We start from the raw sequence: 27,172 nt of genomic DNA, 5'->3' as shown, positions 1-27,172 counted from the left end.
AAACTGTTCCTCGGTCCCAGGGGCAGTTCGGCTCTGACGGACCCTGAAAGGGACGGCTGAGGCAGGACTGTGCTTTTGCTGTGTTCTGCAATGTTGTTGTACCGGGGCAGGGGCCGGGGGTGGGGTGTGAGCTTTGGGGGTTTCCCTCTCCCCCCCCATGTCCGTCTTCTGGAGATGTTTCCAACGCACTGAGCAAATTTCATCAGAGCCATCAACTTGGGAGATCGTTACCTGTTGTCTCTGGCATAATTAGTGCAGATCCTCTATGTAACTCGCTACAAACACTTGCAGAGGCGTTCAATGCCCTCACCTCACCATCCAAAAGGGCTTTTCCCAATTGCTTTGCCTTAATGCAAGGATCATCTGGCCTTTCCTAGGCCTTACTGCCCTGTGCCCGGCCGCTTGGCTGTTTGTAGATAAACTCGTAGCTTTCCCGGGTGACTTTTGTTGCCTTCTCCCCCAGGTGAACGGCGCTCAAGGTTTGAACCACCTATTTTTTTTGCTTGCCATTCCAACATACCTGTCTCTGTGTCTTTGGTTTCATTTAAATAAGAAAATGTCTGTGCTCTCTAGGGCAGGTCAGATTACCTGGCCAGGCAGTCACTGAATGTGGGCTTTGCCTCGTTACCGGGGCTGATTTGGAAGAGGGAGCGAAGTGCCACCCAGTAACGACTGTGTTACACGAGGCGTTAGCAGCCTGTGTCCGATGCCCATTGCAGGGCTGAAAACCCTTGGTCTTCCTCAGGTAATCTGGGCCTCGTTACACCGTAGTTGCATGTGAAGGCATTTGTGGTCTGGCCATTTACACTGAAGTAAGAGACCTCTGGAATGTGCAGCTTTTGGCACTGAAAAGGGTTTCTTGACGAGTATGACACTAAGATCAGACAGGTGAAACCTCTGATTTTGTAAGTCTGTTTTGTTGGATGATTTAAGAGTCAGCCTTGTTCACTTACCTTCATCTTCTTGGCTGCAAATATAAATGAATGAATCATGAACTATTCATGCACCTGTGTTTCCGCGGAGCGCCATGACTGTAGAGGTGTTGCTGACTCTCAATTATCTGTGCACGGATTAACCAGGTTGTGGACGATCTGTGCCACAGACGCTAGCTGAAGCAGCAGTGTGAATGCAGCTGTATTGCTTCAAAGCTCACCTGGCTCCAATGGCATTACAGCTGCTTTTGTAATATAACGCTAACAAGTCCTACTAGACCTTTGCTGGCTCTGCATTGGATCACCTCAGGTTTCTGTGTACCACATTGCTGGAACAGGAATACTAGAGAAGGTGCTCTCGTGGCCGGGGGCAGAGTGGTTCTGGATAGGATCTGCTGCCACCAACATCAAGTTATCCACGTTTGGCAGGAGGAATGTGGTATTTTTACTGTTATTCTGTGTATTCTGTTGCAAGACCTGCCATCACTGAAAAATCAATAGGCTACATTGATATAAAAATATATTGATATATTGATATTTTTCCCGAAAGACTCACATTCTTTTACGTTCCTCAAAACATTGATTCTGAAGATGACTTTATGCATCAGATCCTAAAGTAGCAATAGGGCTATTTGTGACTTCTGAAGGTAACAATTCCACAGCTGGATTATTGAGATTCCTCTGTTCCTCAGTCCTTTCATTTGAGAGCAGGGAAAATATGGAGAAGGAAATAGTTGTGAATCAGCTTGATTGCAATTCAGTAAGAGTTTTGAAAACTGGGTCCAACATCTCAGGGGAAGAAGCATGCAGTTTGATGGGCTTTCGAAATTTCCGTATTGCCTACCTAAATACAGCTGCCTATCTATTTGCTTAATGATGTTTGTTTGTTTTTTTTTAAATTCTCAAAAGACAAGACACATCAAAAAGTTTAAGAAGAGCTATTCAGCTATGCAGTATCCCAGACCATGACTGTCAGCCCTGTTAATTACTAGCTTCTGGAAAACCGAGGTGTGACAGTCACCACTTGGCTTTGTTGTTCTGGAATACAATGCAACAGAATGCTGAACAACCACAAACGAAGATAAACTCCCTGCCACCAAGGGTTTGTCATGTTAAGCTATTACAATCCCCTACTAGACATAGTGTCATAGTTCCCTCTTCTCTGTAGTTCTGCTATCATTCCTTCTTTTCACTCTCCTATGTTCTTTAACTCTTCCTACTGAGCGTAAGTCCTACATTACTTTCGTGGACTACTGTAGCATTTACTTTGAATGAAAAATAAAGCACATTTTAGCAGCTTGTGGAAGTGATCTTCACAGCTAGGTGGCAACAAAAGAATTCCATTAGGCTTCCTTCAGTGAAAAGTGAGAAATGTAATGTTGTGAGAGCATTAAAAGCAGATGTCTGACTCTAATGTCAGCGACAGTCTCCTTCAATTTAAATATTTGCAATATGGCAATAGCCATAATTAAACACTTAGTAACTGGCATCGAGTTAAAATAGAAATACATTACATAGTCTTACTGCTGTGCAGATTTTAATTCAGATTTATATCCTCCTTGGCTTTGTGCCTAGAATAAGTCTTGTGATTTAAAGACTGGTTTACACAGTATAGAAATTGTCATAGAGGGCAAATCATCTTCTAGGTGAGTAACAGAATTTTGACTTTTTCTGGAAGCAGCTCCCTAAAGAGATCGAGCGATGTTATGTTCTCCTTCCGCTGTTTAAAGACTGAAGAGATTCACATCTGTGAATAAAGGGATGGTCTGTCTGGGTCACTGAATCTAGACTCTGGCTCCTGGAAGCTATCACATCATCTAAACCTTCCAAACAGTTTTTCCCTCATCCTCCAAAACCAGTGTTAAAACTGGTGATCCTCTTACACACAGTTGCCGTCATGTAAGAAGACGTGTTAGGAACTTGGGCTGACCGTGCCTTCTGAAAAGATGCACATGTAAACAAACGTTGCTTGGGTTTTGCCTTCATTTTTATTCTTTTGGAAGATGAGCATAGCAAACCATGGCATAGTATACAACAACAGAAATACAGATCTCAACACTCTTACCCAGATATTTGCCATTCTGCTGTAGGAGCTCTGATGGTAAGGTTTCAGTTTCTTAAAAGATTTTGATTCTAACAGAAAAAAAATGTATCATTATAGCTTAAAAATAAAATTCTATTACAAAAAAATCAACACATTTTTATTCTATTGTGCCTGTATGACCCAAATTTTTCGAATCACACTGTAAAGGTGAAATAAAGATTAAAATTCAACCTTGTAGTAAATAGGCACACTGGGAGATTTCCAGCAGGCCTGAATTTGCTCCAAATGTATTTTATTTTACTTCAGAGCGCAATATACAGACTGTGGCTCTACTTCTTGCTGCCTCATAGGCAGCCATTTTCTGAGCCGTTTCTCTGGCCATGAAGCCACGTTGAAGGATCCTGAACTGTCGTTCCCGACTCTCTTCCAGTTCTTTCCAATGGTTCCATTGCAGAGAATCCTGCAGAAAAGACACACGGATGATCAGACTGCAGAGGCAATAGCGGTTCTCTTTAGAGTATACACTGAACTTCTATTTGATAATCTGGCTGGCTGGCAACCCAGTTTATTTGCTAACATGACTGGGAAACTTGTCAACATCAAAGTGGGCATGATGAATAGAAAGGTAACTTGAGTGGGTTGCCCAGTTTAAGATGAATTAAACACAGCTGCAACACTCCACAAAATGTTAAATCAAGATAAAACTACATCTGGATGGTTTCCTCCAATGCTGCTACCTTATGTTCTTTCTTTGCCGACTGTTTATTCTTGAAGCCATAAATGAACAGTTGCACAAATCCTATCAGACTTTACTGGTTTGCTGATTCAAAAGCTGGGTTCACAAGGGACCATTCCCAAAAAAGCTCAGAACAAACAGAAAAATGCTGCTTTTTCATCTGATTCTTTGCTTAAAATGGTAGAAAAATACATTTTTTTCATTAATGGTAGTTTTTCCTATGGTTAGTTTTCCAAATTGCAATATAAATTTTTATTAAGACTGTAACAGTCATTTATAAACAAACGTTACCTTGACTTATATCAGCACAAACTCATTGGGCCTAAAGGGCCATCACAAATGTAACTGAAACCCCAATCCGGACTTGGAACTTTAATACAAGGGGTTAGTGTCACTTTTTTTTCTACTTATTGAGGAACCTAAAAGGTAGCAGTACAAACTGACTGCCAGATACCTATTGCATTATAACTAAGGGAGGAATTTTCTCCTATAGTCACACTAACACCATTTTCAGCAATATGCAGTTCAACTAGAATAACGATGCTGCTGAACATATCTGACCAGAATTGAGCCACTTCCCTATACTAACATTTGGATAGGGTCATGCAGAGCTGAACAGCACTGATGGAAGATACACCAAAACAGCTAAATAATTTATATTATAAATTTATATTTATAACCTTGAATTTTTCCTTTTTTTTTCTTTTTTTTTTTTTACAGATGTCTTAACATTTGAGCAGAACATAAACAAAAGCGCTGTGACGTCTTAAGAGACTTACAGTGTAAAGCTAAGCTCAAGAAAAAGACAAAATGTAACATCAAAACAACTTTCAAACCCTGGCTTTTTTGCTCATTCAGATGACACCAGAGCACTCATACACACCCGCATCAGGTAGTCAAAGTTCTAGCTATGAATTTATAATTTCTCTTTGTTTATTTAAAAAATGTCTCACATTTGTAATTATATGGCTGCTTTCCTTTGAAGTCTGCATTTATTGCTTCTACTTTACTCTGGACTCCATTCAGCAAAGCATTTAAGCACGTGTTCAAAACCTCAGTTCAGAAAGCCATCCCAATTTAGGAAATGCTTTCTTCAAATAGGTCTTCAATGTTTTCTTTGCTAAAAGGGATAGACCTAGTTGTCTATATAAGCACCTACATGTTTTGCTTGTCTGAAATGGGGCTTCTGAAGGCAGCAAACATGGATACTCTGAAAGATTGCACTATTTTGTTTTTTAAACTATACACACTTGAAAAATAGAGTTTTCCTCTTCACTGAATTCAGCTTCATCTAACTTTCTCACAAAACACAAAAAGAGTTATTATTTTAACGGATTGGGAGATTTAGTTCTAATTTTACATTGGGCTAGTACAGCTTTTAAAAAGTGATCCCATCATGACTGTTCACTGCAGTGTTCCGTATGCTGTGGTACATGTACTATTACTGGTACATGAACCATTTCTAAATGCTAGGCATGCATGAGGCAATGGCAGAGGCGGTGGCGGCAGCAGCAGGAGCAGCAGTTCCTCACCGCTTGTCTTTAGACACTTGCCAAGGAAACACAACCAGTGTGAACTAGCATAAAGCCTACAGGGCTATTGGTGCTTCCATCCGATGTTGTGGGACAGGGCTGAGGAAAGGCGAGGTAAAAACCTGATAAACTGGAACATGCCTTGGGTGAGAGAGGCGGTGAGCATCCCGGTTTGGTGTAATGGGATGTGTGTGATAGGAAGCTGAGATAGGGACAGGGCGTAAGATGCTGTTTCAATGGGATGAGAGTGTGTGGTAATAAAAGTGGGAAGTGTGTCGTACGGATGAGCCCTGCTCCGTGGCAGCAGAATGTGTGACAAGAAGGTGAGGTCAAGGCCACGGTTTGGAGAAATCGTGCCCATGCAGGAAGAAGGGAGTTGTTATTGCCAGTCATGTATGGCACCATCTGCCTCTGCCCCCCCTGCCAGTGTTGGCAGTTGAGCAAAGGTCTGTGAACAGCAGGTCTACTGCAGAGCTTTCCTCCTTATGTAACTCCCAGACCTTCCTTGATGCGATGCTGGTTTTCTGCGGGGTAATCTTTAAGAGTCCTGCTTGCTTTTTACGCTCCATTGTTTTTTCTACAATCTTTTTCTGCAGGTTTAAAATGCGTTCATCTTTCATAGGCCTTTCACCAGACTGGGACTTTCTTTTCTTTTCTTCTTGCCTGCAAAATCAAAAAGAAGCAATGAGAAGGTAAAATAGTATCAACCCATAGAATAAATTCATCTAAGCATATATTAACTTGATAATAATGAATTTTCTCTTGCTTCTGGGAACCAGCTAGACTCAAAAAAGGTTTAAATCATATAGCTCGATGAATGTGGTATTCACAACTTGCTTCTTGTTGTTTACAGAACAGCATTACTAAACAGTATAGAATAATTTCTTCCCACAGGATGCCATGATGACAGTATCTGAAGTATTTCAAGCCTGACACGACATTCTTCAGAAAACACGTGCAAAACCCGTGATAATACTGCACCTTTTTGCTTGTGAGAGCTATGGAGTTTTCCTTATATGATCATTAGTATTCGTCTCGATTGCTGTATTCCTTGGCAAATGAGAGATATTATTTTCTGTGTAATCTCAATGCCCAGATTCAGAATCTATGGGATGGTGATGTATTAATTAAGGTTAGTGGGTCTAGGTGAACATAAATTGATAGCACCATGTGCAGCATAAAAGTAAGGCATAAGAGAGAGGTTATCAGACAGTCTTCCTTTTTTTTCATTCTATTGTAGCTACTTTTCTGTCTTCTGGAGTTTACATTTTATCTGGTTTTGCTTACTTTCACCCAACTGGCACAATTTACTCACAACTTCTTCAGGTAGGTTATGCTACCTTGCATAGTGATTCACTTAACATCCAACTTTCTCTTTTATTCAATGTTGCCCTTGAATTTGACTCAGTCTGATCAAGCTGTAGTATTAATACTACGTCATGAGCAGCTGTGATTCTCGGGCCAAATTCAGAGCTAAAGTAAGTGTCAGATCTACCAAAGCATATACATAATTATATAGTATATAACCAGGTTAGATCTGATGCCTTCTCTCAGCTGGCAAGGATAGTTTTGTAAAAGGTCCTTTTATATTGTGGTAGTGCAACATTACAATTGCTTTTGTTGGAAACTAGATTAAGACTCCAAATGACCAAGAGCAGAGTGCACTGGGGCATTGTTCAGCTGACACTGTAACTTATTCTGTCAGTGGCAGGACTAATTTCACAGGCAGGTTGCCCCTTGGAAATGTTTTACAACAGAACTCTTCCCTTACCTCTTGGGTTTTATACCACAGCATTTTCAGTATAAGGCCCAGTCTTCTCAAGGAGCTGGAGGAAGGGGAAGAAGGAAGAAGTTCCTTCTGATGTTAAAACCACCAATTTGTCTTAAAAAGTGTCTGTATCAAGATTCGAGGGATCCAAACACTTCTTTCGTCTTGGGAGAGATGACTTTTGTCTGCCTTGTTAGCTTCATCTTTGCTGACAGAAAACTCCCCGTAATAGCAGGTATTCTTCAGAGCAGCCATTCTGGGCTACAGTTCCCAAAATCCTCAGGAACTGGATGAAAGGGAGATTTGACATGCTGAAATGTGACTGTGAACTCTAAATAAGGGGCACAGTTTAGCTTGGCTTCTCATTTCCAGATCCTTTCCTGAGACACTTCCTGAACCTCTCCGCTGTTTGTGTCATGCTATCTGGTTAAGATAACACTTCCTTATCCTCTTTAATACTGTGTCATACTCTGCTACGCTGAGATTAATTTTTAACGCTATTCTGTAGATCTAAAAATTATATACTATCATTTAATCTAATTGAGAACATGGGTTATGTCTATTTGCATTGTAACAAGGCATTGCATTCCAAGGGATATAGGAGAATATAACAATAAGGTTTTATGTAAACACTCGATGATTAAATATTGTCAGTGGGAATAAGCAACAAAACCTTTCATTACATGCAAATCCCGATTCTTGTAAATACAATTACAGGAAATACAGCAAGAGGTTTAATATGAAGCAGCAGCAGCTGCTTCTGAATTAACATTTTAAATAGTTGCTTATCCTCAGACTGATATTCAGTCCTCTTCTACATGAAGTCATCTGTCAGTCATCTACACTACTCCAAAACGCTGCCAATCCCACAGATTTTCAGATGCCACACCACATCATAACAGAAACTCAAAGAGGGGAAGGAATGAAAAAAGAAATTTAAAATTCTATTTTTCTGTGATCGTCAGTTGAGAACTTTCAGGACTCAAGACAGAAAAAGCTCATACGATCTTTGTCACTCCATAGCACATATTTCCTAAGAAGTAAGGTAACAGCCAGTCAGAATGGGGCAGTTGTTTTTAAAAACAAAAATATGTAAGTACTTTTTTACTTCACGTTTTACAAACTTGTCATGGAGTTTGGCAGTCCAGCGTCTTCTTATTTACATATCCCTTGTAATTATTTAACTATCTGCCCTGCAATTTTAGCATCTGGCCAAATGGCCTCTAGGTCCAGTAGGTCACCTGGCCCATAACTGAAGCAGCAGCAATTCAGCATTAAAGGTTTTCCTGTAGGAAGTGAAAACACTTGGAACAGTTGGTTTAGGTCTTCTCAGCTGTGTTTAAAAAATGGGGAATCTGAAGATTTGCACAGAGGATCCCTCCTCAAAACCACATTTTGCTCTTCATTTACATTTTCAAACTCCACCTGTGCATCAAAAGTATAAGGAGATAGATGTATGACAGCTCTCAACTGACCCAATACTTGTAGGAGATGGAGTAAAGATGACTACTTGACCACTCTAGGCACCAAAATATCAACTTAAGCAGCTAGGACTGTATTTATAAGCTCACCTTACAAAATGGAGTCTTGTGCAATAAACATTTTTAAAAGCAGAAGTAGGATTGCCTTATAGTGCAATAAACAATTATTTTTTTTATTTCCTCATACTCTCAGCCTCAGTGACTAGGGCGGTCTGTACTTCACAATACCTTGCCTTTTTTCTGTCCTGCACTGTATAATTCTTAGTTACTGCAGTGAGGAAAATGACTGTATCTAACTGTTAACAGTTCACTGTTAAGGGAATCATTATTTTGACATTTAAGAATACTACACTATTAGATTGATTACTATTTTGTACTAATGTGAGGGATTTAAGCACTCAAAATCTGACTCCCTTCCAAAACAATTAACTTATTAAGCACCTAATTTTAGGTGTGAAAGGGATTGTTATTCATAACAGTGTTTTCCTCATTTGAAATAAAGATTATGAAGCTGTATAATCTAAGTTCATTCACAGAATCACAGAATGGTTGAGGTTGGAAGGGACCTCTGGAGGTCATCTTGTCGTCCCCCTCCGCTGAAGCAGAGCCACCTAGACCCAGCTACTCAGGACCATGTCCAGACAGCTTTTGAATATCTCCAAGGATGGAGACTCCACAACCTCTCTGGGCAACCTGTGCCAGTGCTCGGTCACCCCCACAGTAAAAAAGTATTTCCTGATGTTCAGAGGGAACCTCCTGTGTTTCTTCTTGTACCTCTTGTCCTCTTATTTGTCACCACTGAGAAGAGCCTGGCTTTGTCTTCTTTACAGCCTCTTTTCACATATTTATATTTCTGATCCATCATTGCTGATAAATTTCCTCCTGTTTCAATGCTAGTGAAGAACTGATTACCAGCACTAGGAACTGAGAAACTAAATCTTACTTCCTGATTGCCAGCACATACAGAACCCTAAGTATTTATGAAATTTGTGAAATTAATGAAATCACAAATGTTATGAAGTACCAAAGTCCCTTACATTGTTAATTATTCTCCTTTTTTCATTATTCTAGGCTATGTTTTTGAACACCTGAAGCAATAGCCACACATAGGGACAGCATGGCACATGACGGTTGGACTTGATGATCTTAGAGGTCTTTTCCAACCTTAATGATTCTATGATTCTATGATCCCCTGTTACATCTTTCCACCTCCCTGTGCTGTCTGCCCCTTCCCTCAGTTGAGTGCTGCATCACGGGGTTGTGCTGCCAGGGTGTCTTACAGGCTCCATTCTCCCCTCCTCAGCCAGAAGGCCTTTGACTCCCCAGGTCAGACCTGGACACTCCAGGGAACACCTGCTTTAGGGAGCTTGTTCTACTTGGAAAGGGCTGTCACAGTCACCCATCATAACCCTCCCATATGCTTGTTCTCCACTCCCTCCTCCTAACCAGCCTTCGCCCTTGTCCTCCTGCCATGGCTGCCCTCACACTATTTCCACCCCTCCCCAGTTCAGGCCAAGAGAGAAGTGTTACACTGGTATGTGGTCAGTGCCGCTTGTCAAGGAGGAGTTTCAGCACTGACAGCGGCAGGAAGAGAAAGGAGTGCTTTGCCACCTTGGCAAACACACCATCGTTTGTAATCCAGTGCTGAGACCCAAGCATGCTACACCATTACCACAATGCAAGATGGGGATGTGGTAATCTTCTGTGTTGGTGGGAGCCTGTGCATCTTGTTCCTCGTAACAATTTTCTGATTCTTCTTCCTCATATACGAGGAAGTCAAGGAGGATTAGTGTCAGTTCAGAGTGTCCCCCTGGAACAGCAGCTGCTACCTTCATCTGGATGTTGCCCTAACTTGGAGAGGGGAGGAGGCTCGGGCAGCAGGCACCGCCGTGTCACTTGAAAATGAGCAGGAAAACAAACAAGGCAGGAACATGAGCAAGAACAGAAATAAGGCTGGCTTCTCTGTACCTTACATATGTGGCAGCAGCTGGCGGGGACATGGATGTGCTACTGCCATCTATGTGAGACAAACAAAAGGATAGTGTGGTGTTCACTAGAAGGGCTTGCAGAGGAGTGAGGAACTGAGTATGTGAAGTTTTGTGAGATAACTTTTCTCTGGACAGCTTTAAACCACATGAATGGTGAGAACATGCAGTCCCAAGACCAGACTAAATCCAACCCAAAGTAACCCCCCACCAAACCACAGATAATGTGGATGGAGGGAGCCTCAGCACCAAATAGGTTGATCTGTTTCTTGATTCTTAGTGCATTAAATTACTTGGAGTAATAGATGTAGCCTCACTGGAATGAAAGGGAATTGTAACCTAAGTATACAGGCATATAACTTTAGTACATTAGCATGTATTCAAACATTCATGCATCTTTTGGTGCTCATGTTTGAAAGCTGAGAACTCAAACGTTTGTCCACGTCATATGTCAGTGCTGATTTTCAAACTGCGTGAAATTCTGGCAATTAAAAGGTCATCCTGCATATATACTGAATTGATTCTTAAGTGTTCTGCAAGCACTCACAAAGCCACTGCTGTGATGGATGTCACAGCTTGCAGTCTATTAAAGGCTGATGTCTCTGTAATTTTTCATGTTCTGTTTCCTATTTTGTTTAATACAGCTCATTATATGCTTGCTCAATGTGCTGCTTTTGTGCTGATGTATGTATGTTTGTAAATGATATTGAAAGGAACCTGCGTGGTAGGGACCCGATTAAACTCCAGCTGACACTAACTAAAGCACATTTGTTTAGCAAAGCTTAGCTGCCATACTTTAGCTGATTAGCAGTAGCCTTTAACGTAATACAATTTAAGATACAACATGTAATTTCATATTGATGCATAAGGCTGTCTTATGAAGACTATTGGTAAGATTTGCTATTCTATCCCTATAATTATGAATTAATTCTGTAAACATAAAAATTTGCTTTTTACATCTCCTGTGCAGCGTATTAATAATACAACCCAAGCAATGAATCACTCACGTTGACTTGATTGATAGATATTTCAGGATTCAAGATCTGTAAATCAGGTTTAACACACAAAGCCTATAGTTTGTTTAAAGGGAAATAAAAGCTGCAGCAAAGTGTCTAGCATTTGTAAGTAGGCCAGCATGCCATACTTCTATATTAATAGAAATAACACCATAGATTTGCATTCTAGATGAAAATGCATTAAATACCCTCCCAAAGAACATCTGAGGTATGCTTTGATGATGCCTCTTTATCGTAGATGCTCCCAAGTTACGTACATAGATTTCCTGGGAGCCATGAAAGGAAATGTCTTACAACATCTACAATGAAACTTTGTATTTTCTTTATTTGGAGAGCAAACAGGGCTCCATTAAAATTGCTGTATTACTTATTATGAGTCTGACTAGAAGCTTGCAAATTAAGTGGTTAATTTCATTTGGATTCTACCATCTTTGGCATGCTGGCCTGTTCTAAAAAACATCTCAAACGTCAGGACAAAAAGTGAATCAAAGTTAGCTTCTCATTCAAGCGTAGCTTATTTCAGGATTAGAAAAGTTTTAGATCTGAATTAAGCCAAAGAGTCTATTTTAAGGAAACCCAGCACTATGCAAAATTCACAGACTGCACATCTAGCATAACAAATGATTCTTTAAGTAGTTACTAGTGAAACAGGTTTTATGTAGTACACAAGTTCTTAATGCCTAGTTTGCATCTCTAGTGGAAAACGGTGGCTTGAGTTGCTCCCACAGGCTTTCACAACAGTGAATGTTTAGCGATGAGAGTGTATTTCCAGCTCCAACTCCATTTCAGGTTCTTTAGTCTTAAAATCTTTTCTTGATATATGGCCATAGAAGAGAGGGTCACTGATCTATGCAGTCAATCCACTGCAGCTGCAGTTATTGATTCATTAAATTCATTAAACTATCTTCTTAAGTACTAACATCGTAAAACGCCAGTCTTTGGAGATAAACTGTCATCAACAAACCAAATTAGAGCTGGGACTAGTGAAAACTAGTGAAGTGAATACATCAATACTGCCTTCTGTAATTGAGATTTAGAACTGGATGATAAATCAATAACATGAATTTAACGCTAAGAAGCCACCATTGGTATCTCAGCAATAAACACGAATCTAAGATAATGTCTGAAGACATGTGGTTTTAGCCTGATAGAATATGTCTTCGGGATGTCAGCCTGAACATCTGTTTGCACAATAAATATGGCAAGACAAGGACTAACCTCTCAAACTCACAAAAGGGCAAAGGTGAAAGACAACTTGCAAGAAAATGATGGCAAATAGTCAAGATGCAGTAAAAATGGCATAAGATCAAGAGGTGTGCCATATTTTATAGTTTTACACAGGCTTTCTTCCTGCTCAGCTTTAACTTAGGTTTGAAACTCTTTGTGGAAGGGACCCGTCTTCTGCATATGTGAAGCATCTATGATGGTTATGGATCCTTTATGACAATGAATAATAAATATGATAATGAATAATAAATATGAATAATGAGTACAAAATTTGATCAGAGAGCCTGTAAGCAAAGAGTTTTCTCTTTTCTCTTTGTTCTACTGCTATAATATATTTAATTTAGAATTTATTACTGTTATCAGAAAATCTCCTCCCTAAAATATTTTTAACTTCTAAAATAAGGCCTGCCTTTTCATGTAACAAATGAAGTTCAAGGAAGAAAACTATAGCCCTAATGTAGTGGTTTCAATGAAAATGAGAAACCACTTTAAGTAGCAAGCTAGAATGATTCTAATAAAATCAAATTCATTCCAATTAGCTGAAAAGGAACAGAAGAAAGGCAGAACTTCTTTCTCAATATACAATATTGGCTCTGAATCCCGGGGCAATACTGTCAACACTAGCCTACGGAGTGTCTTCAACCATAAATTCAAAATGCTGAAAAAGAGTTGTTAAATCTGATGCAAATTGTTTTCAATAAAAAGGAAACTCTGGCCCTAGCATAATCCTTGACAAAAGTCATACTGATTTATGAAAGGGCAGTATTTTGCTCTGTACTTGTTTTTCTCCTCAAGGGGCTAGCAAAATATTAACAAAGTTGCAATGTCTTAAATGTCACATGCTGTTTTATACTGACTTTAAAGCAGCTGCTCGTCCAAGTTGTGCTCTGAACAGGGAAATCTGGTCCAGTTTGTCTAGAAGAAGTTGTTCCTTAGCTTGTTTTTCATGAATTATCTGGTCTCTCTTCTCTTCCTCTGCTGCCTTCTGTGCGTCTCTGAGTAGAGCGAGGCGTTCACGTAGTTCCACTATTGACATTTCACAAATTAAACCATGGCCACCAGTCTAGAGAACATGAAATATACGTTTAAATAACACTGTAAATACCAAGGGGAGAGTAAATGAGTAAAACCAGAATATTTTGATTCTGTTCCAAATCATGCTGAATATATTTTGACTTCGAGAAAGATAGGGTTGGCCCTAACCTGTGATTTACAAGCTGGTTTTAAGGTGCAGAGCTTACCTTTCGTATGTGTAAAAACACAAGGCTCATAAAACATTTCATGAAAAAGCATTGAAATATACAGTAGATTAATCATAAATACAATGTATTTACTGTCCAAAAAAATTCTAGTTGACTTATCTTTTAGTTTTAATAAGACTCTTGCAGTTTTAAAATGTGTAAAACTGCGTATTTTTTAGTTTGTAAAACCGGAACAGACTTTACACTAAAAAATATGCATTTTTTTGTATTTATCTATTTCCAAATTATGGATTTGATCTACTATTTTTATCTGAAAAGACTAGGACTAAACAATGCTTTGTACCCAGGAAATTCAGATCTTAATGCCCAAAGTTAAAATATTCAACCCTGAATGTTTAATGAAGGCCTTTTAAAATCCACTTCGCAATGAGAGTGATAATGAGCCTGATTCTGAGATGTAATGAGAGACTTCTGCACCTTACTTTGCATACAAAGACACAACATTTCTAAAGAGATTTGTGAGCACTTTAAGTTTTCGGCCCTTGCTCCTATGTATACTCTTCCTTTCCCTATGTCTACACATATATACATCTGCATATATGGAAAACTTGCATAAACCCACACAAATACTGAGCTTCTGTGTAGCTTTCCTTGCAAAATTTAATCCACTTCACACGAACTAATATTCTTCTGTCCATCTTAACACAGTTTTGGTACACATCTTTGGTGTGTATCTTGTACCGTGGCATGTTATAATGGGTGCGGGAAGTCAAGATGCTAACCTGACTCTTGCTAGACAGTTGTGTTAACATTAAGAGTGAAACACTGGTTAGGATTTTAACCACAAAGAGCTTGCTCTACTTAGTTCCATAGAACTAGTGATTGGGAGTGGTGGTGGTGTGTGCAATCCAAAAGAACAACCACTCCTCCAAACTGTATTTCTCAGGCAGAAATTAAGTGGTAATGATAAACATATGTAAGTAAAACTCATTAAAATCCTTTTAATGGAGAGAAATTATTCAGTTAAAGAGCCTTCATTTTTTCAAGCAATCCTTTTTAGCAGGGAAAAAAAAGACCTTGTATTGAATACTGAGCGAGTTGCTGACAGAATAGTAGTCGCCTTTCCGCTTTTGAGCTTTTCACAAAACAGAACATGAAGGGGAAGGAAAAAAACCCAGGAAAAGAGAAGGATGCTCTGTCATAGATGATAGATGCTCAGATTGTCAGTTTGGCTGCAAGAAGTGGCCTGGGTCCAGTCCCTCTTCTCTGGTCTGGGATGCCATCTAAGCAGTCTAGTCAGGTACTCGTCCTCCAGGGGCCATTCTCTGACTGTTCAGAGCAGTGGGTCCATGAAATAGGGGGAAAGCCAAGAGAGATGAAGAAAACATAAGGTGGGGCGGGGGGAGGGCAGGGGCAATAAAACCACAAAAGAGAGTACGACAAATAACCAGGCTTGGCTCTCTGCTGCTACAACATGCGGAGATCCCACGACACAGGTGGCCTGGGGGAAGAAATCTGGAGGCAGGGGTGTGATTTTCTTGAAGCCAGTGAGATCCAGTATTATAGGATAGGATATCCTATATAATATGATTCTTATAATCCTGTATGAGGTTTAACAAGGCCAAGTGCAAGGTCCTGCACCTGGGTCGGGGCAACCCCCAGTATCAATGCAGGCTGGGGGATGAAGGGATTGAGAGCAGCCCTGCCGAGAAGGACTTGGGGGCACTGGGGCTGGTGGATGAAAAGCTGGACATGACCCGGCAATGTGTGCTTGCAGCCGAGAAAGCCAACCGTATCCTGGGCTGCATCAAAAGCAGCGTGGCCAGCAGGTCGAGGGAGGGGATTCTGCCCCTCTGCTCTGCCCTGGTGAGACCTCACCTAGAGTATTGCATCCAGTTCTGAGGCCCCCAACATAAGGACATGGACCTATTGGAGTGTGTCCAGAGGAGGGCCACAAAAATGATCAGGGGGATGGAACACCTCTCCTATGAAGAAAGGCTGAGAGAGTTGGGGTTGTTCAGCCTGGAGAAGAGAAGGCTTCGGGGAGACCTGATTGCAGCCTATCAGTACTTCAAGGGGGCTTATAAACAAGATGGCGGCAAACTTTTTAGCAGGGCCTGTTGTGACAGGACAAGGGGGAATGGCTTGAAACTAAAGGGGGGTAGATTCAGACTAGGTATAAGGAAGAAATTTTTTACGCTGAGGGTGGTGAAACACTGGCAGAGGTTGCCCAGAGAGGTGGTGGATGCCCCATCCCTGGAAACATTCCAGGTCAGGTTGGAGGGGGCCCTGAGCAACCTGATCTAGTTGAAGATGTCCCGAAGATGTCCCAAAGATGAAGATGACCCAAACTATTCTGTGATTCTATGATTCTAACATTGGTGCTTAAGAGGGATTATTATTGAGTTAGTCTGGAGAATCTAATGATATAAGCTTGTCAGTGAAGGAGAACATGTCTTGGGTGGCCATCCCTTGGGACTCCTCCAAGATTTCCAAGAGTCTGTCGTGCAGTTTTGGTCCCCATAGCTTCTCTTTCTAAAGCTTCAAAAGTTGAGTCAGTAAGAAGAGATCATTACTGTTTTTTCACCTAAAGTCTGACTCTTCAGTTTTGGCTCAATGGTTTCTGCTTCCACGCTCCTCGTGTACCAAACATGACCTAAACAAAGGTCACCAGTAGCATCAGTAGAAGATTGATAGAAGAGTTCAATATTAAGCAGGCTTCATTTTTGCATCTTTTTGAAAAATATGTACTACCATAGGTTACTGAAACAGTAAATGATCATTTATATCGTTCTCAGATTTCAATTTAGAGTGAATTTGCAAATAGCAAGTGCTATAATATCTTGCCTCTAGTTTAAACTAGTAAATGACTGTCAAGTTGTATTCACAGGAAGTGAAAGGAAACATAGAATGGTAGAGGCTGAATATTTTGAGTGTCTGCATTTCAAAAATACTCAGTGAGGACAGTGAAGTGGCTTCTAAAATATGAAAAGTCCTATACTTGTGCAGTAGATAATGCTGGTGTTCAAGCAACTGAAGTGCCATCAAGGGAAGAACTGGGTACTTTAAAAATTACGACAATGAATGAGAATTTTATGGACACATACTTAATTTCACTAAGTCTGAAAAAGCCTTTTGTAGAAAGAAAAACAGGGCAAACTATCACCAAAAAAAAGTGTGCTAATTCACTCAGAGTGCTATTGTAATAGTGAGTATAAGGGAACTGTGAAGTTGAGGTATAGAAACATAGAATGATTTGGGTTGGAAGGGACCTTTCAAGGTCATCTAGTCCAACCCCCCTACCGTGGGCAGGGACATCTTCAACTAGATCAGGTTGCTCAGAGCCCCGTCCAGCCTGACCTTGAACACTTGCAGGGAGGGGGCATCCACAACTTCTCTGAGCAATCTGTTCCAGTGGCTCATCACCCTCATTGTAAAAAAATTCTTCCTTATGTCCAATCTAAAGCTACCCTCTTTCAGTTTTAAACCATTGCCCCTTGTCCTACCACTACAGGCCTTGGTAAAACATCTTTCTCCATCTTTCTTATAAGCTCCTTTATATACTGAAAGGCCGCAGTAAGGTCTTCCTGAAGCCTTCTCCAGGCTGAACAATCCCAACTCTCTCAGCCTTTCTTTGTAGGAGAGCTATTCCAGTCTTCTAATAATTTCTGTGGCCCTCCTCTGGACCCGCTCCAATAGGTCTGTGTCTTATGCTGGGGACCCCAGAACTGGGTGCAATACTCTAGGTGGGGTCTCACCAGAGCAGAGTAGAGGGGGAGTATCACCCCCCTCAACCTGCTGGTCTTGCTTAAAAAGAAGTGTGCAGCCCAGAATATGATCGGCTTTCAGGGCTGCAAGCACGCATTGCCAGCTCATATAGAATTTTTCATCTACCGGTATCCCCAGGTCCTTTTCTGTTGGGCTGCTCTCAATCCATTCATCCCCCGATCTGAATTGATACTGGGGGTTGCCCCGACCCAGGTGCAGGACCTTGCACTTGGCCTTGTTGAACCTCAGGAGGTTCACATGGGCACACTCCTCAAGCCTGTCAAGGTCCCTTTCCTCAAGTGTATCAACTGCACCACCCAGCTTGGTGTCATCTGCAAACTTGCTGAGAGTGCCCTTAATCCCGCTTGTGTCATTAGGGAATATATTAAATAGTATTGGTCCCAGTACAGACCCTTGAGGGATACCACTCATCACTGGTTTCCACTTGGACATTGAGCCATTGACTGTAAGTCTTTGGATGCAGCCAGCCAGCCAGTTCCTTATCCATCTAACAGCCCACCTGTATCATTCAGGTCCATTCTCTTGTACTTGCAATATGACCTGTATGGCCACTCCATTTTCAGCAACCTTAAACTTTAGTAACCTTACACGTAGGATAAGCTTGAATTTTCAATGAATTTTTCATATGTGACTTGAAACCTGCTGTGTTTTTCTGCTTTGTCTTTTGAGATGAGCTAGATGGGAAAATGTATTTAAAGCCATATCCTGTACTTGGAAACAAACTATTTCAGTGGAAGCTCTATGTGAGGGGTCAACAGCCACTGTAAGTGGCAATGAAATTAACTAGGTACAAAAATAAGAAAATACTGACATTCCAGTCATCTTCATTTTCCTGAATGAGAGCCTTCCAGGGTGACCCAAAAGTTGCTGTGATTGAAAAAGTCACGACATTTCCACATCCGACTACATTATACTGTTGTGTCTTTGCAGCCTACATCTTGTGACCGAATCATCTGGGTAACAAATGTGCAGTGAGACCGTGCTAAGGGCTCTGTTTAGGGTTGACACCATGTGCAACTCTATCTGAAGCAGTGAAAGACGTACAGATTGGAGTACCTCTTGGAATTTCCATGCAGACAGTATATAGTATCGGTGGTGTACAATAATTCTTTGTTCTCTTCACTTTTTTCCCTGCTTTTTCCATTGTGGTTCAGTAATACTTCTCCACAAATGGGTGGAGTGAGTCTGGGTTTGAAAAAAGAACATTGCCTTCTTTGGCTGGAAAAGAAGTGGAGAAGTGATGGCAACAGCCATAAAGGCAACCAAAGAGAGTAAAGGGGAGCTGATTTTATTCTTGTTCACTTATTGCACACTTTAACATTAAATGTATTCTAAAATCTGATAAATGAGATGGGGGATTTATCTGGTGGCTGCAAAGATAGTAGGTAGCTTTGGAATCAATGAATGGCTCAGTTCTATTCAGAGGAGCAGGAGATAAAACCAAAGCAGCATATTGACTGTTCCAACAGCCCCATGGAAGGAAGACCTGTTACTTCTGGATGGTTTCTGCAGACTAGCCAGGGATGGTTTTTAATTTGTGATCTTCATTTGAATGCTCATGAAAGAAAAGAAAGAAAAAAACCAAAAGGATTATATTTAAAATTGCTAGTGTCATTTTTTATTATTCTATGTTGTTCTTCTTTCAGTGTGTATAAGAAAAATGGAAGAGTATTTTCAGCTACTCTGCTTCTGATTTAGTGGTGAGATAACAGATTTCCAGATGCTGCCTAAGTCTGGAAATTCTGCAAAAGTGGGCATTGCAAAGCCCAGTCTTAGGCATATCAATTGTTGTGCATCAATAGTAAGTCCAAGAAGTCTGGGACACATTTACTGTAGACTTAACCACACACACACAAGTCATTTGCACAGTACATGCATAACAGCTCAGCAGGTTTTGGGTTCTCTTGACAATCTCTTTCATATACCTGAATGTTGACAGTTTTGAAAGCACAGGAAATTAATTTTGCTAATTACCATGGCAATCACCACTGCGATATGAACAACTGTACCTCAGTCCAAAGTTTGTGTTCCTTTAGTTCTTACCCAGGACTGACAAATCTGTGAATTTGTGAAGGTGGATAGAACATGTTGTAATCACTTGTCAGTATCTTTTTGAAAGATATCGGGAAACCCAGATCCTATTGGCAAATTCAAACAAAGTTCAAGGGGACTAAGATTTCACTTACCATCAGAATATTCTTCCTGATAAAATTTTCATTTTATAAACTGCAAAATTTCCAGTTCAGATCTAACCTTTGTGTCACGGGGTCACTTTGTACTTAATGCTGTGCATCTAGACTGCGATATATCTGCATGCAGTACACAACTCCTCTGAATGTGTGAAACATATACAATATACATTTATGTAAAACCAGTGGTTTTTCCTTTTGAGCTTACCTCAGTTAAATCAACAAACTTGTGTCTGACGCTTGGTAAAGACTCAATAGCTCGTATTTGTTGAATTAGTTCGTATCTTTTCCTAAGTTTTTCCTCCTCTTCTTCTAAAGCTTGCCGAAGAAGTTCTCGATTTTCTTCACAAACTTCCTGAACTGAAAGAAAAGAACTAATCTCTGTTAGCTGGTTGCATATTTTAACAAGTAGTCCATCTGGAGGAAAATTCATATGCATTTGTGAATAACAATAATAATACTGATCTAAAGGTACTTGAGGGAACAGTCTGGCATTGGTGGGAGGAACGATTAGAGAAACAAATGAGTACTTCCCACCTCCACTATCTATCATTCTATTCAACACATAAACATACTGTATATATACATAGACGCTTTGAATTACTGCTTTGTAATTTCTGTTCTAATTAGTGCATTCTGTTTCATTATTTAATAAAAGGATATTATACAATAGCAAATATTCATAGTTTTTCAAGCTATATATATGATAGAAATCGTTGAATTGCAAAGGCTGGTAGGCTTTGCTAGCCATTTCAGAGTGGCTAACACCCTCTGCCCTTATCACCCTTACTGATACAAGTATGGAGATACGCAAGCAGAGACAAGTCTGCTCACGAAAATATGCACAACTAGAGGTAGCCTGTTCGTACAGTAGATGTTAACATGGCATTGCATCGGAATACGTACAGCCATGCCAGTCAGAACAGCCTTCTCCCTGGACTTCATTAGCTAATGCATTAACTGAAGAATTTTCTTTAAGAACAATGGAGGATCAGTAACATTATTTCCCTTCATCCTAATGACTGGTCTGTCTTGGAGGTGTTACATCCTTCTCCCTTGTGATACTGTCCTTCTAGGAGATGGCTTTTCTTTCCTTAGCTACAGTTTTCTTCTCTGGACTGTCTTCTGTGGAGAAGACAATAATCTTGAGCCATGATTCTTTCATGGTGGTTGCTAGGCAAATCCTCTCTTAATGATATGAATCACAAGAATCTGAGCTTCATAACTTGATTTGACAAAAAGTACAGTCATTCACATATGCTACTTTTAGATGGAAGGGAAACTAGTTGCAGAACATTAGTGCTGTATTTCTCCCTTTTAAACAAAAAGTAATTCCATGACCAGTAGCTTAGAATTTCTGATCTATCCATTACCAACTTATTCCTGGAATTCATATTCATGCATTCATGGGAATGTATAGCCTGGATCTTTCCCTCAACTTCCCTTTCCTTTCTGTAAAAATTGTAATTGGCCCACTAAAATAAAGATAAAGTAATTTGGGGACACTTGGCATCATCTCTCATTTTTCTGGCAATATATAAATACCTATCCGCTGTTTGTATTTCTGGAGCTTTATTTTTGCTTGCTTTGCATTCTTGTGTCCTTCCACGACCTGCTCCACCAGGTCTCTCATTTCTTTCTGTTCCTGTAGACGTTTCTCTGCATACCGGTGCATCAGCTCCGCTTTCTAAATCCCAAACAAACAGGTGAATATAATTCCTGATAACTGGTCATCTGAGGGGCTCATATCATTGAAATAGTGCAAGGACAAATGGATTCAAAGTATTACATCATCCACAAAAGTAGCAAAGGACTTTGGCTGGGGACAACATAAGAGACCCAGATTTAAGCTCCCCTCTATGTTTTATTTACCCACAACAGCCCTCCACAACATTTGCACTGCCACTTTCCAGGATTCCCTCCCACAGGTTTCTGAAAGCAGACAAAAAAGCCATCTCTGGATCTGGTTGTGAGATACCAAGAAGAGTGCCAATCTAATACAGAGCTGGTTGTATGCCTGCAGGATCTTCTTGGGCCTAAGTCATAGCTCTGTAACATGCAGAAAGTCCACTTTTGGCCATCATGTTCCTTTCTTTGTCAGAGGAAATGAACAGGAAGCAGGAAACTGGATTTTCCCAGACTAGATTCCTTATTGTACTTTCTGTTTTAGATAGAAGACTAGAGTTTTAAAAGAAGGAGGGGGTTAGCCTGACAGCTGTTGGTGAATGGAGAATTGGTGCTCAGTACTTCTGGAGATCTCCATATGGATGAAGTGCCCTGCTGGCATCTGTTGGCAAGCAAAGGGAGCTGCCTGGAATTGGTCAGGTTAGAGCAAGTCTGATTTGCACATCCCCAAATCTATACATATTGGGACATTTCTGTTGACAAATAAAACACTTATGCTCTGAAATTGAGGTGAATATAATAATTACAATAATTTTGGAATGAATGTGAGTACACTATGCTCAGTTGTACATAGTAGTGTGCACTTTAAGTTCTTGCTACAGCCTGTCTAAGCAGACATGAAGACTCAATGCCAAAAAAGGTTGAAAGATCTTTTTAAAGGACAGAGAAGGAACTCATTAAGCAAGTTTCCCTTTTGCAGCGTAGCCTTTATGAAAATCTTGTACATCTGTGGTTGCATCTTAAGTTGCTGAGACACTGCAGAGACATTTGTGAGAGGTGGCCAAGAGAAAAGTACTGGCTGGCCTACAGGGCATGGCAGCAAACTGGGCTAATAGAAAAGCCTGTGATAGTGACTATGAAAAATTTAAAATCTATAGTATTAGTTATTTCTTGATTGTTTGTTTAGTTTGTAGGAAAAGCACTGGAAAAATGTAATGTGAGTTTGGGAAAAAATGAAAAGATCTAGCAATGTTTTTGGGAAACTGATTTGCCGGATCGGAAACTGTGTGAAAATACTTCTTGGCATAAATATTCAGTTTTCCATAAATATAGATCCAAAGAGGGTTCTCTGCCTGAATTTTCCCCTAAGAGACATCTCGGCATGTCATATAATATGAAGTAAATTGAATTATATCAGTTTAAGAAAACAAATTATTCCATATTTGTGGCTCTCATTTTAACAAGATCATGAAATTAGTCAGATATTGGTGATTTCATTGCAAATGGTGCTTAGTATCTCAGTATCTGTTCAAAAAGGATATCCACAATGACATGAATATAGAGGAGAATGCCCTAACCTTCTGTTTTATTCAATTTACTTCGTAAGTGTTATCAATCAAATCAAACACTTGTAAAAAGTACTTCAATGTATAAGCATCCTGTGTCTGGAAGTCATAGCACTATTTTTCCATTGTTTGCAGACTTCAGTGAGTAAAGACACTGTATAGAACTTTTACACCTTCTTATAGTAGGCATCATCTGTGCTATGTTTTGCACTGATTGCATGTAAGCAAAATTTGAGCAACGCTGTATGTACTACCTCTTCTCTCATTAGATCAGCTTTCTTCTTATTTTCTTGAATTACATTCTGATGGGCTAGAACTGCCTCTTCGTGACTCAGTTTCCCTTGAAGCCTCCTACACTCTATTTCAGCCAGCTGCTCTTCCAAATCTTTTCCACGCATCTGTTTTTGCCATTCCAAGAATTCAGATGGGTCTCCAGCCCCTCGTAGCAAATTTTCAATTCTGCAAGTGAGAAGAAAGAGTATACGATTCTAGGAATCTGGCTCTGCAGCCCTGCCTTGGTTCATAAAACATTTCTAGTAGTTTGTTGTGAAATAAGGTGTTTGGTCTCTGCAGAGAAAAAAGGCGGTCATCACAAAGGCATTTGACAGATATATTCTAATTCCAGCCTAAGAAGTGTTCCTTCTATGTGGAAAGCCTGGGAAAGCCAGGCTGGAAGAAAGTGCATGAGGGCATGGACCCGAAAGTTTTCAGTAAAACAAAACCCCAAGAGAGGGCAAACTTTAGCTATATATGGATACTCATAAGGAGCAAGGAGAATCAGGCTGAAGGTACGTACATTTTCTCAGAGGATTACTTTGCTTAGAGGTAGAAAGAACAAATAACTTTTCTCTTTGGCAATGTTCTTGGCCACTTTAACACAGAGAACTAAGAACTTTTCTGCTTAACCCTATTTCTGTTTTGTATTTTTGTCATTTAAATAATATTGCTGCAATGAGGCAAAGAAGTATTCAGGTATTAAGCAAAACCACAATCTTGTTTTTTGTGCTCAGCTGAGAGAGAAAAAAAGCATAGCAAAGCCCTGGGGCAGACCCATCAAAGTCCTGCAGCAGAGGACTGAATGAGCCAAGAATTAGGGCAGAGACACAAAAATGCAGTGAATTGCGCCTTACCGCTGCTCCCCAATGCATATATATGTATGTATCTGTTGTCTGTTAAATGCAGCTGAAGATTAAAACTCATTAATATGAAATAGTGTTAAGTTACAGGGAATATCTATTTCTTTGCTGAGTGGAACAAAATTCTGCCGGAGAGAGTGAACAGTATCATACATAATATAAAAGAACCTCAATATACATACATAGCTGATAACAGAACCTGAGTGATGCATAATATCTAACTGCTAAAATCCGGATCCATATACCAAAATTTGCTAGGTCCAAAGACCAAATCCAACCTTAGGCAGTCATTCCAGGACTTAAAATGCCAGCAATATCTAGTCCTTAGCCTGCTAAGTCAGGTGGATTAGAAATAATACTAAATCAAGATGACATGATACAGGTTTTATCTTTGTTAAAATTATGAGTGAAAATGTTCGTAATTCTAGTTATAGAATACAGCCTGCAGTGGCCATTCAGGAGTCACCCTCTCCCTAGTTAATGTCAGCTGAAAACCTATGCTGCTGAATCAGCATTCCTTATGTCAGAGGTCTCCTTATATCAGGATTCCTTAGAGCCCTAAGTGCACCAAAAGAACCTGCAACCTCTTTTTCCCCACCCCTGCTAGGCTTTAGTTGCTTGCGTTCAAAGACAGCTCTGTTGCAGTGCAACCGTGTAACATTGGATCAGACTGCAGTGAAAAGAGCTGTGTGAGGAAGAGCTATGAAAAGTCCTGTTGTGGGTGTAGTTTCTTCCTGGGAGCCACGTTTAAGCTGATGTTAACTACCTTTGTCCTTGCCTAAGCTATGCTGTAGGTATGTCTGCACCCAACCTAGTACCTTGTTGACCCTGCCTTGTTGACTTGGCTTCCTGGATGACCTCGGCCCTGACTCGTCACTACGGACTCATCTAGCAATCACTGGACCGTTGGCCGACCCTGCTGTCTGTCGCTGGATCCACTCCACTGCCTTGCCAGAGTACTATGGAACTGAGCTGCTGTCAGTGAGGACATTGTCCCTACATGCCTTGCTGTCACCCTCAGCTCCTGGCTCATCTTGCCTCGTGGAGCAGTACACTCTTAGTCTTCCATATCTTACTGTGATAGAAATAGAGAGGCATTTTTATATACATACAAACATGTTCAAGTATCAAATTTGGCATGTAGTTGACCACAAACCATTGAAGAAAATGGAGGTATATGAAATGATTTGGCTTAATATATATGCATCTTTTATAATGGACACAGAAATAGATGTGTATTTGGGTCATTATTTATTCTGGAGAATTGGAACAAATATAACAAGTTATCCTTATTGGACTTTGCAAGTGGACACTAGCTGGAGTGTTAAATCAGAACACAGTCACACTGTATAGCATCTACAGTAAAGCAATGACTTTCATGTAGACTTTCATTTCAGTCCACTTTTCTCTCTATAACCGAGGATGTGAAAAGTAATGAGGAAGAAGCGTGATTATACCTCTTGAGCTCCTGTTCCATTTTCCGCTGATAGAGGGCACCCTCTCTTAAAATAGCTGCAGCATTTAATTTAATAGGTATATTGTCAGTCTGTCAGGAAAGGGAATGTATATACTATAGTTAGTAATGTAAACCATAAAACAGAGTATAAAAACATTTCAATGGGTTAAATAAATCGACCTAAGACAGCATAAATTTTGCTTAAAGCATTCATCTAGCATTAATCTGACATTCACAATGAAATTGCATGCTGTTCATAAACCACTCAAGCTGCTTAAGAAATCAGCAAAGTCCCCCAAGTGGATTATAAATTTGTAATCACTCTTGGACCATGTCAAATCCCATAGAATGTGTTCACTTCCTTTCATTTTTTTTCAGTGCTCATATACATAGTGTGCAGGGATTCCATCTGTTTTGGACAAAGAAAATAAACTGCTTCGCTGAAAGATGGTAGGTTAGCCAAAACCATTAAAGTAAAACATAAGCAGTACCTTTCATAGGAAGGTCTCAAAAGCGATTTACAAATAATCACTATTTTAACTTCAAAATATTTCTAAGACAACTGGCATCACCAGTTGCCATATCCATTTTCTAGATGGTAGAAGTGAAGTACAGTTCTCCGTGACTTTCAGTCCTCATGGTGTAACTTGGACTAGATCCTGTGGCTGCTTTGCCATTCTCCCAAGTATTGCATTAGGACTAACTCCCAGACAACTTCTAAATACTGAGGGAGGAAGGGAACAACCTCTCTGCCAGTTAAAAATGTTCCCTGCACAAGTAGGCTATTCAGAAAAGATGTATCACCTTTGCAGGCATGTGTAATAGACCTGATCTGAACCGAGGCAAAGCAGTGCTGGTAGGATAAGAACTGGGATCAGTCCTGCAGAAAACAAAGCTCAGTCATGACACATTTGACCTAAATCCAGACAAGTTCTGTGTTCAGAATCCGAACATGTATTTAAATTCCAAATTAACAGCTTAATGAGTGGCTGAGAAACTGATGCACAGAATCACTCAAGCTATATACCGCAAATATTGTATGCAAAATATGTACTGCAGTCTCCTGAAATGCATAAGCTAACTGGAAAAAGGATGTTTTATAATTTATATTAATTAGGTAGGTTGAGGATAACAAACACATGCTATCACCTAGAAATTCACACATTTTAATGGACAAAATTAATTACCTATCTGTTTCTTGACAAAATGATGAAAACTTGAAGAATTTAGGAAAAGAACCCAAAACAATGTATTTTATTTCTTTTGTTTGACTCACTATACTTACTCTTCTTAATGCCTAATGATGTCCTTCCTTCCTTTTGGTCTACTCTCAACCCTTCTCAGTCTTCTGTGTTATATGAACATTCCCTCTCCAGCCTGTATTTTATATGCTATACTGGCTTAGAGTAGACATTTTCTCTGACCCATTGTTGTGGTTTAACCCCAGCTGGCAACTAAGCACCACACAGCCGCTCGCTCACTCCCCCC

General features: G+C 40.1%; 1 protein-coding gene across 1 annotated transcript in view; it reads right to left on the bottom strand.

Annotated features, from left to right (window-relative positions):
* Nucleotides 1-27,172, bottom strand: part of CFAP99 (cilia and flagella associated protein 99) — a 71,080-nt gene that overhangs the window by 6,341 nt on the left and 37,567 nt on the right. The window contains exons 9-15 of the mRNA XM_009328881.1: nucleotides 25,686-25,774; nucleotides 23,347-23,551; nucleotides 21,447-21,588; nucleotides 20,110-20,261; nucleotides 13,579-13,784; nucleotides 5,745-5,907; nucleotides 3,310-3,436 (exon numbers count right to left, since the gene is read on the bottom strand). Coding sequence (XP_009327156.1) covers nucleotides 3,310-3,436; nucleotides 5,745-5,907; nucleotides 13,579-13,784; nucleotides 20,110-20,261; nucleotides 21,447-21,588; nucleotides 23,347-23,551; nucleotides 25,686-25,774 — 1,084 coding nt within the window. The remainder of the gene's footprint in view (nucleotides 1-3,309; nucleotides 3,437-5,744; nucleotides 5,908-13,578; nucleotides 13,785-20,109; nucleotides 20,262-21,446; nucleotides 21,589-23,346; nucleotides 23,552-25,685; nucleotides 25,775-27,172) is intronic.

Source organism: Pygoscelis adeliae, unplaced genomic scaffold (assembly GCF_000699105.1).
Source record: "Pygoscelis adeliae isolate BGI_AS28 unplaced genomic scaffold, ASM69910v1 Scaffold66, whole genome shotgun sequence".
Taxonomy (NCBI): domain Eukaryota; kingdom Metazoa; phylum Chordata; class Aves; order Sphenisciformes; family Spheniscidae; genus Pygoscelis; species Pygoscelis adeliae.
This window is presented reverse-complemented; position numbering and strand designations above follow the sequence as displayed.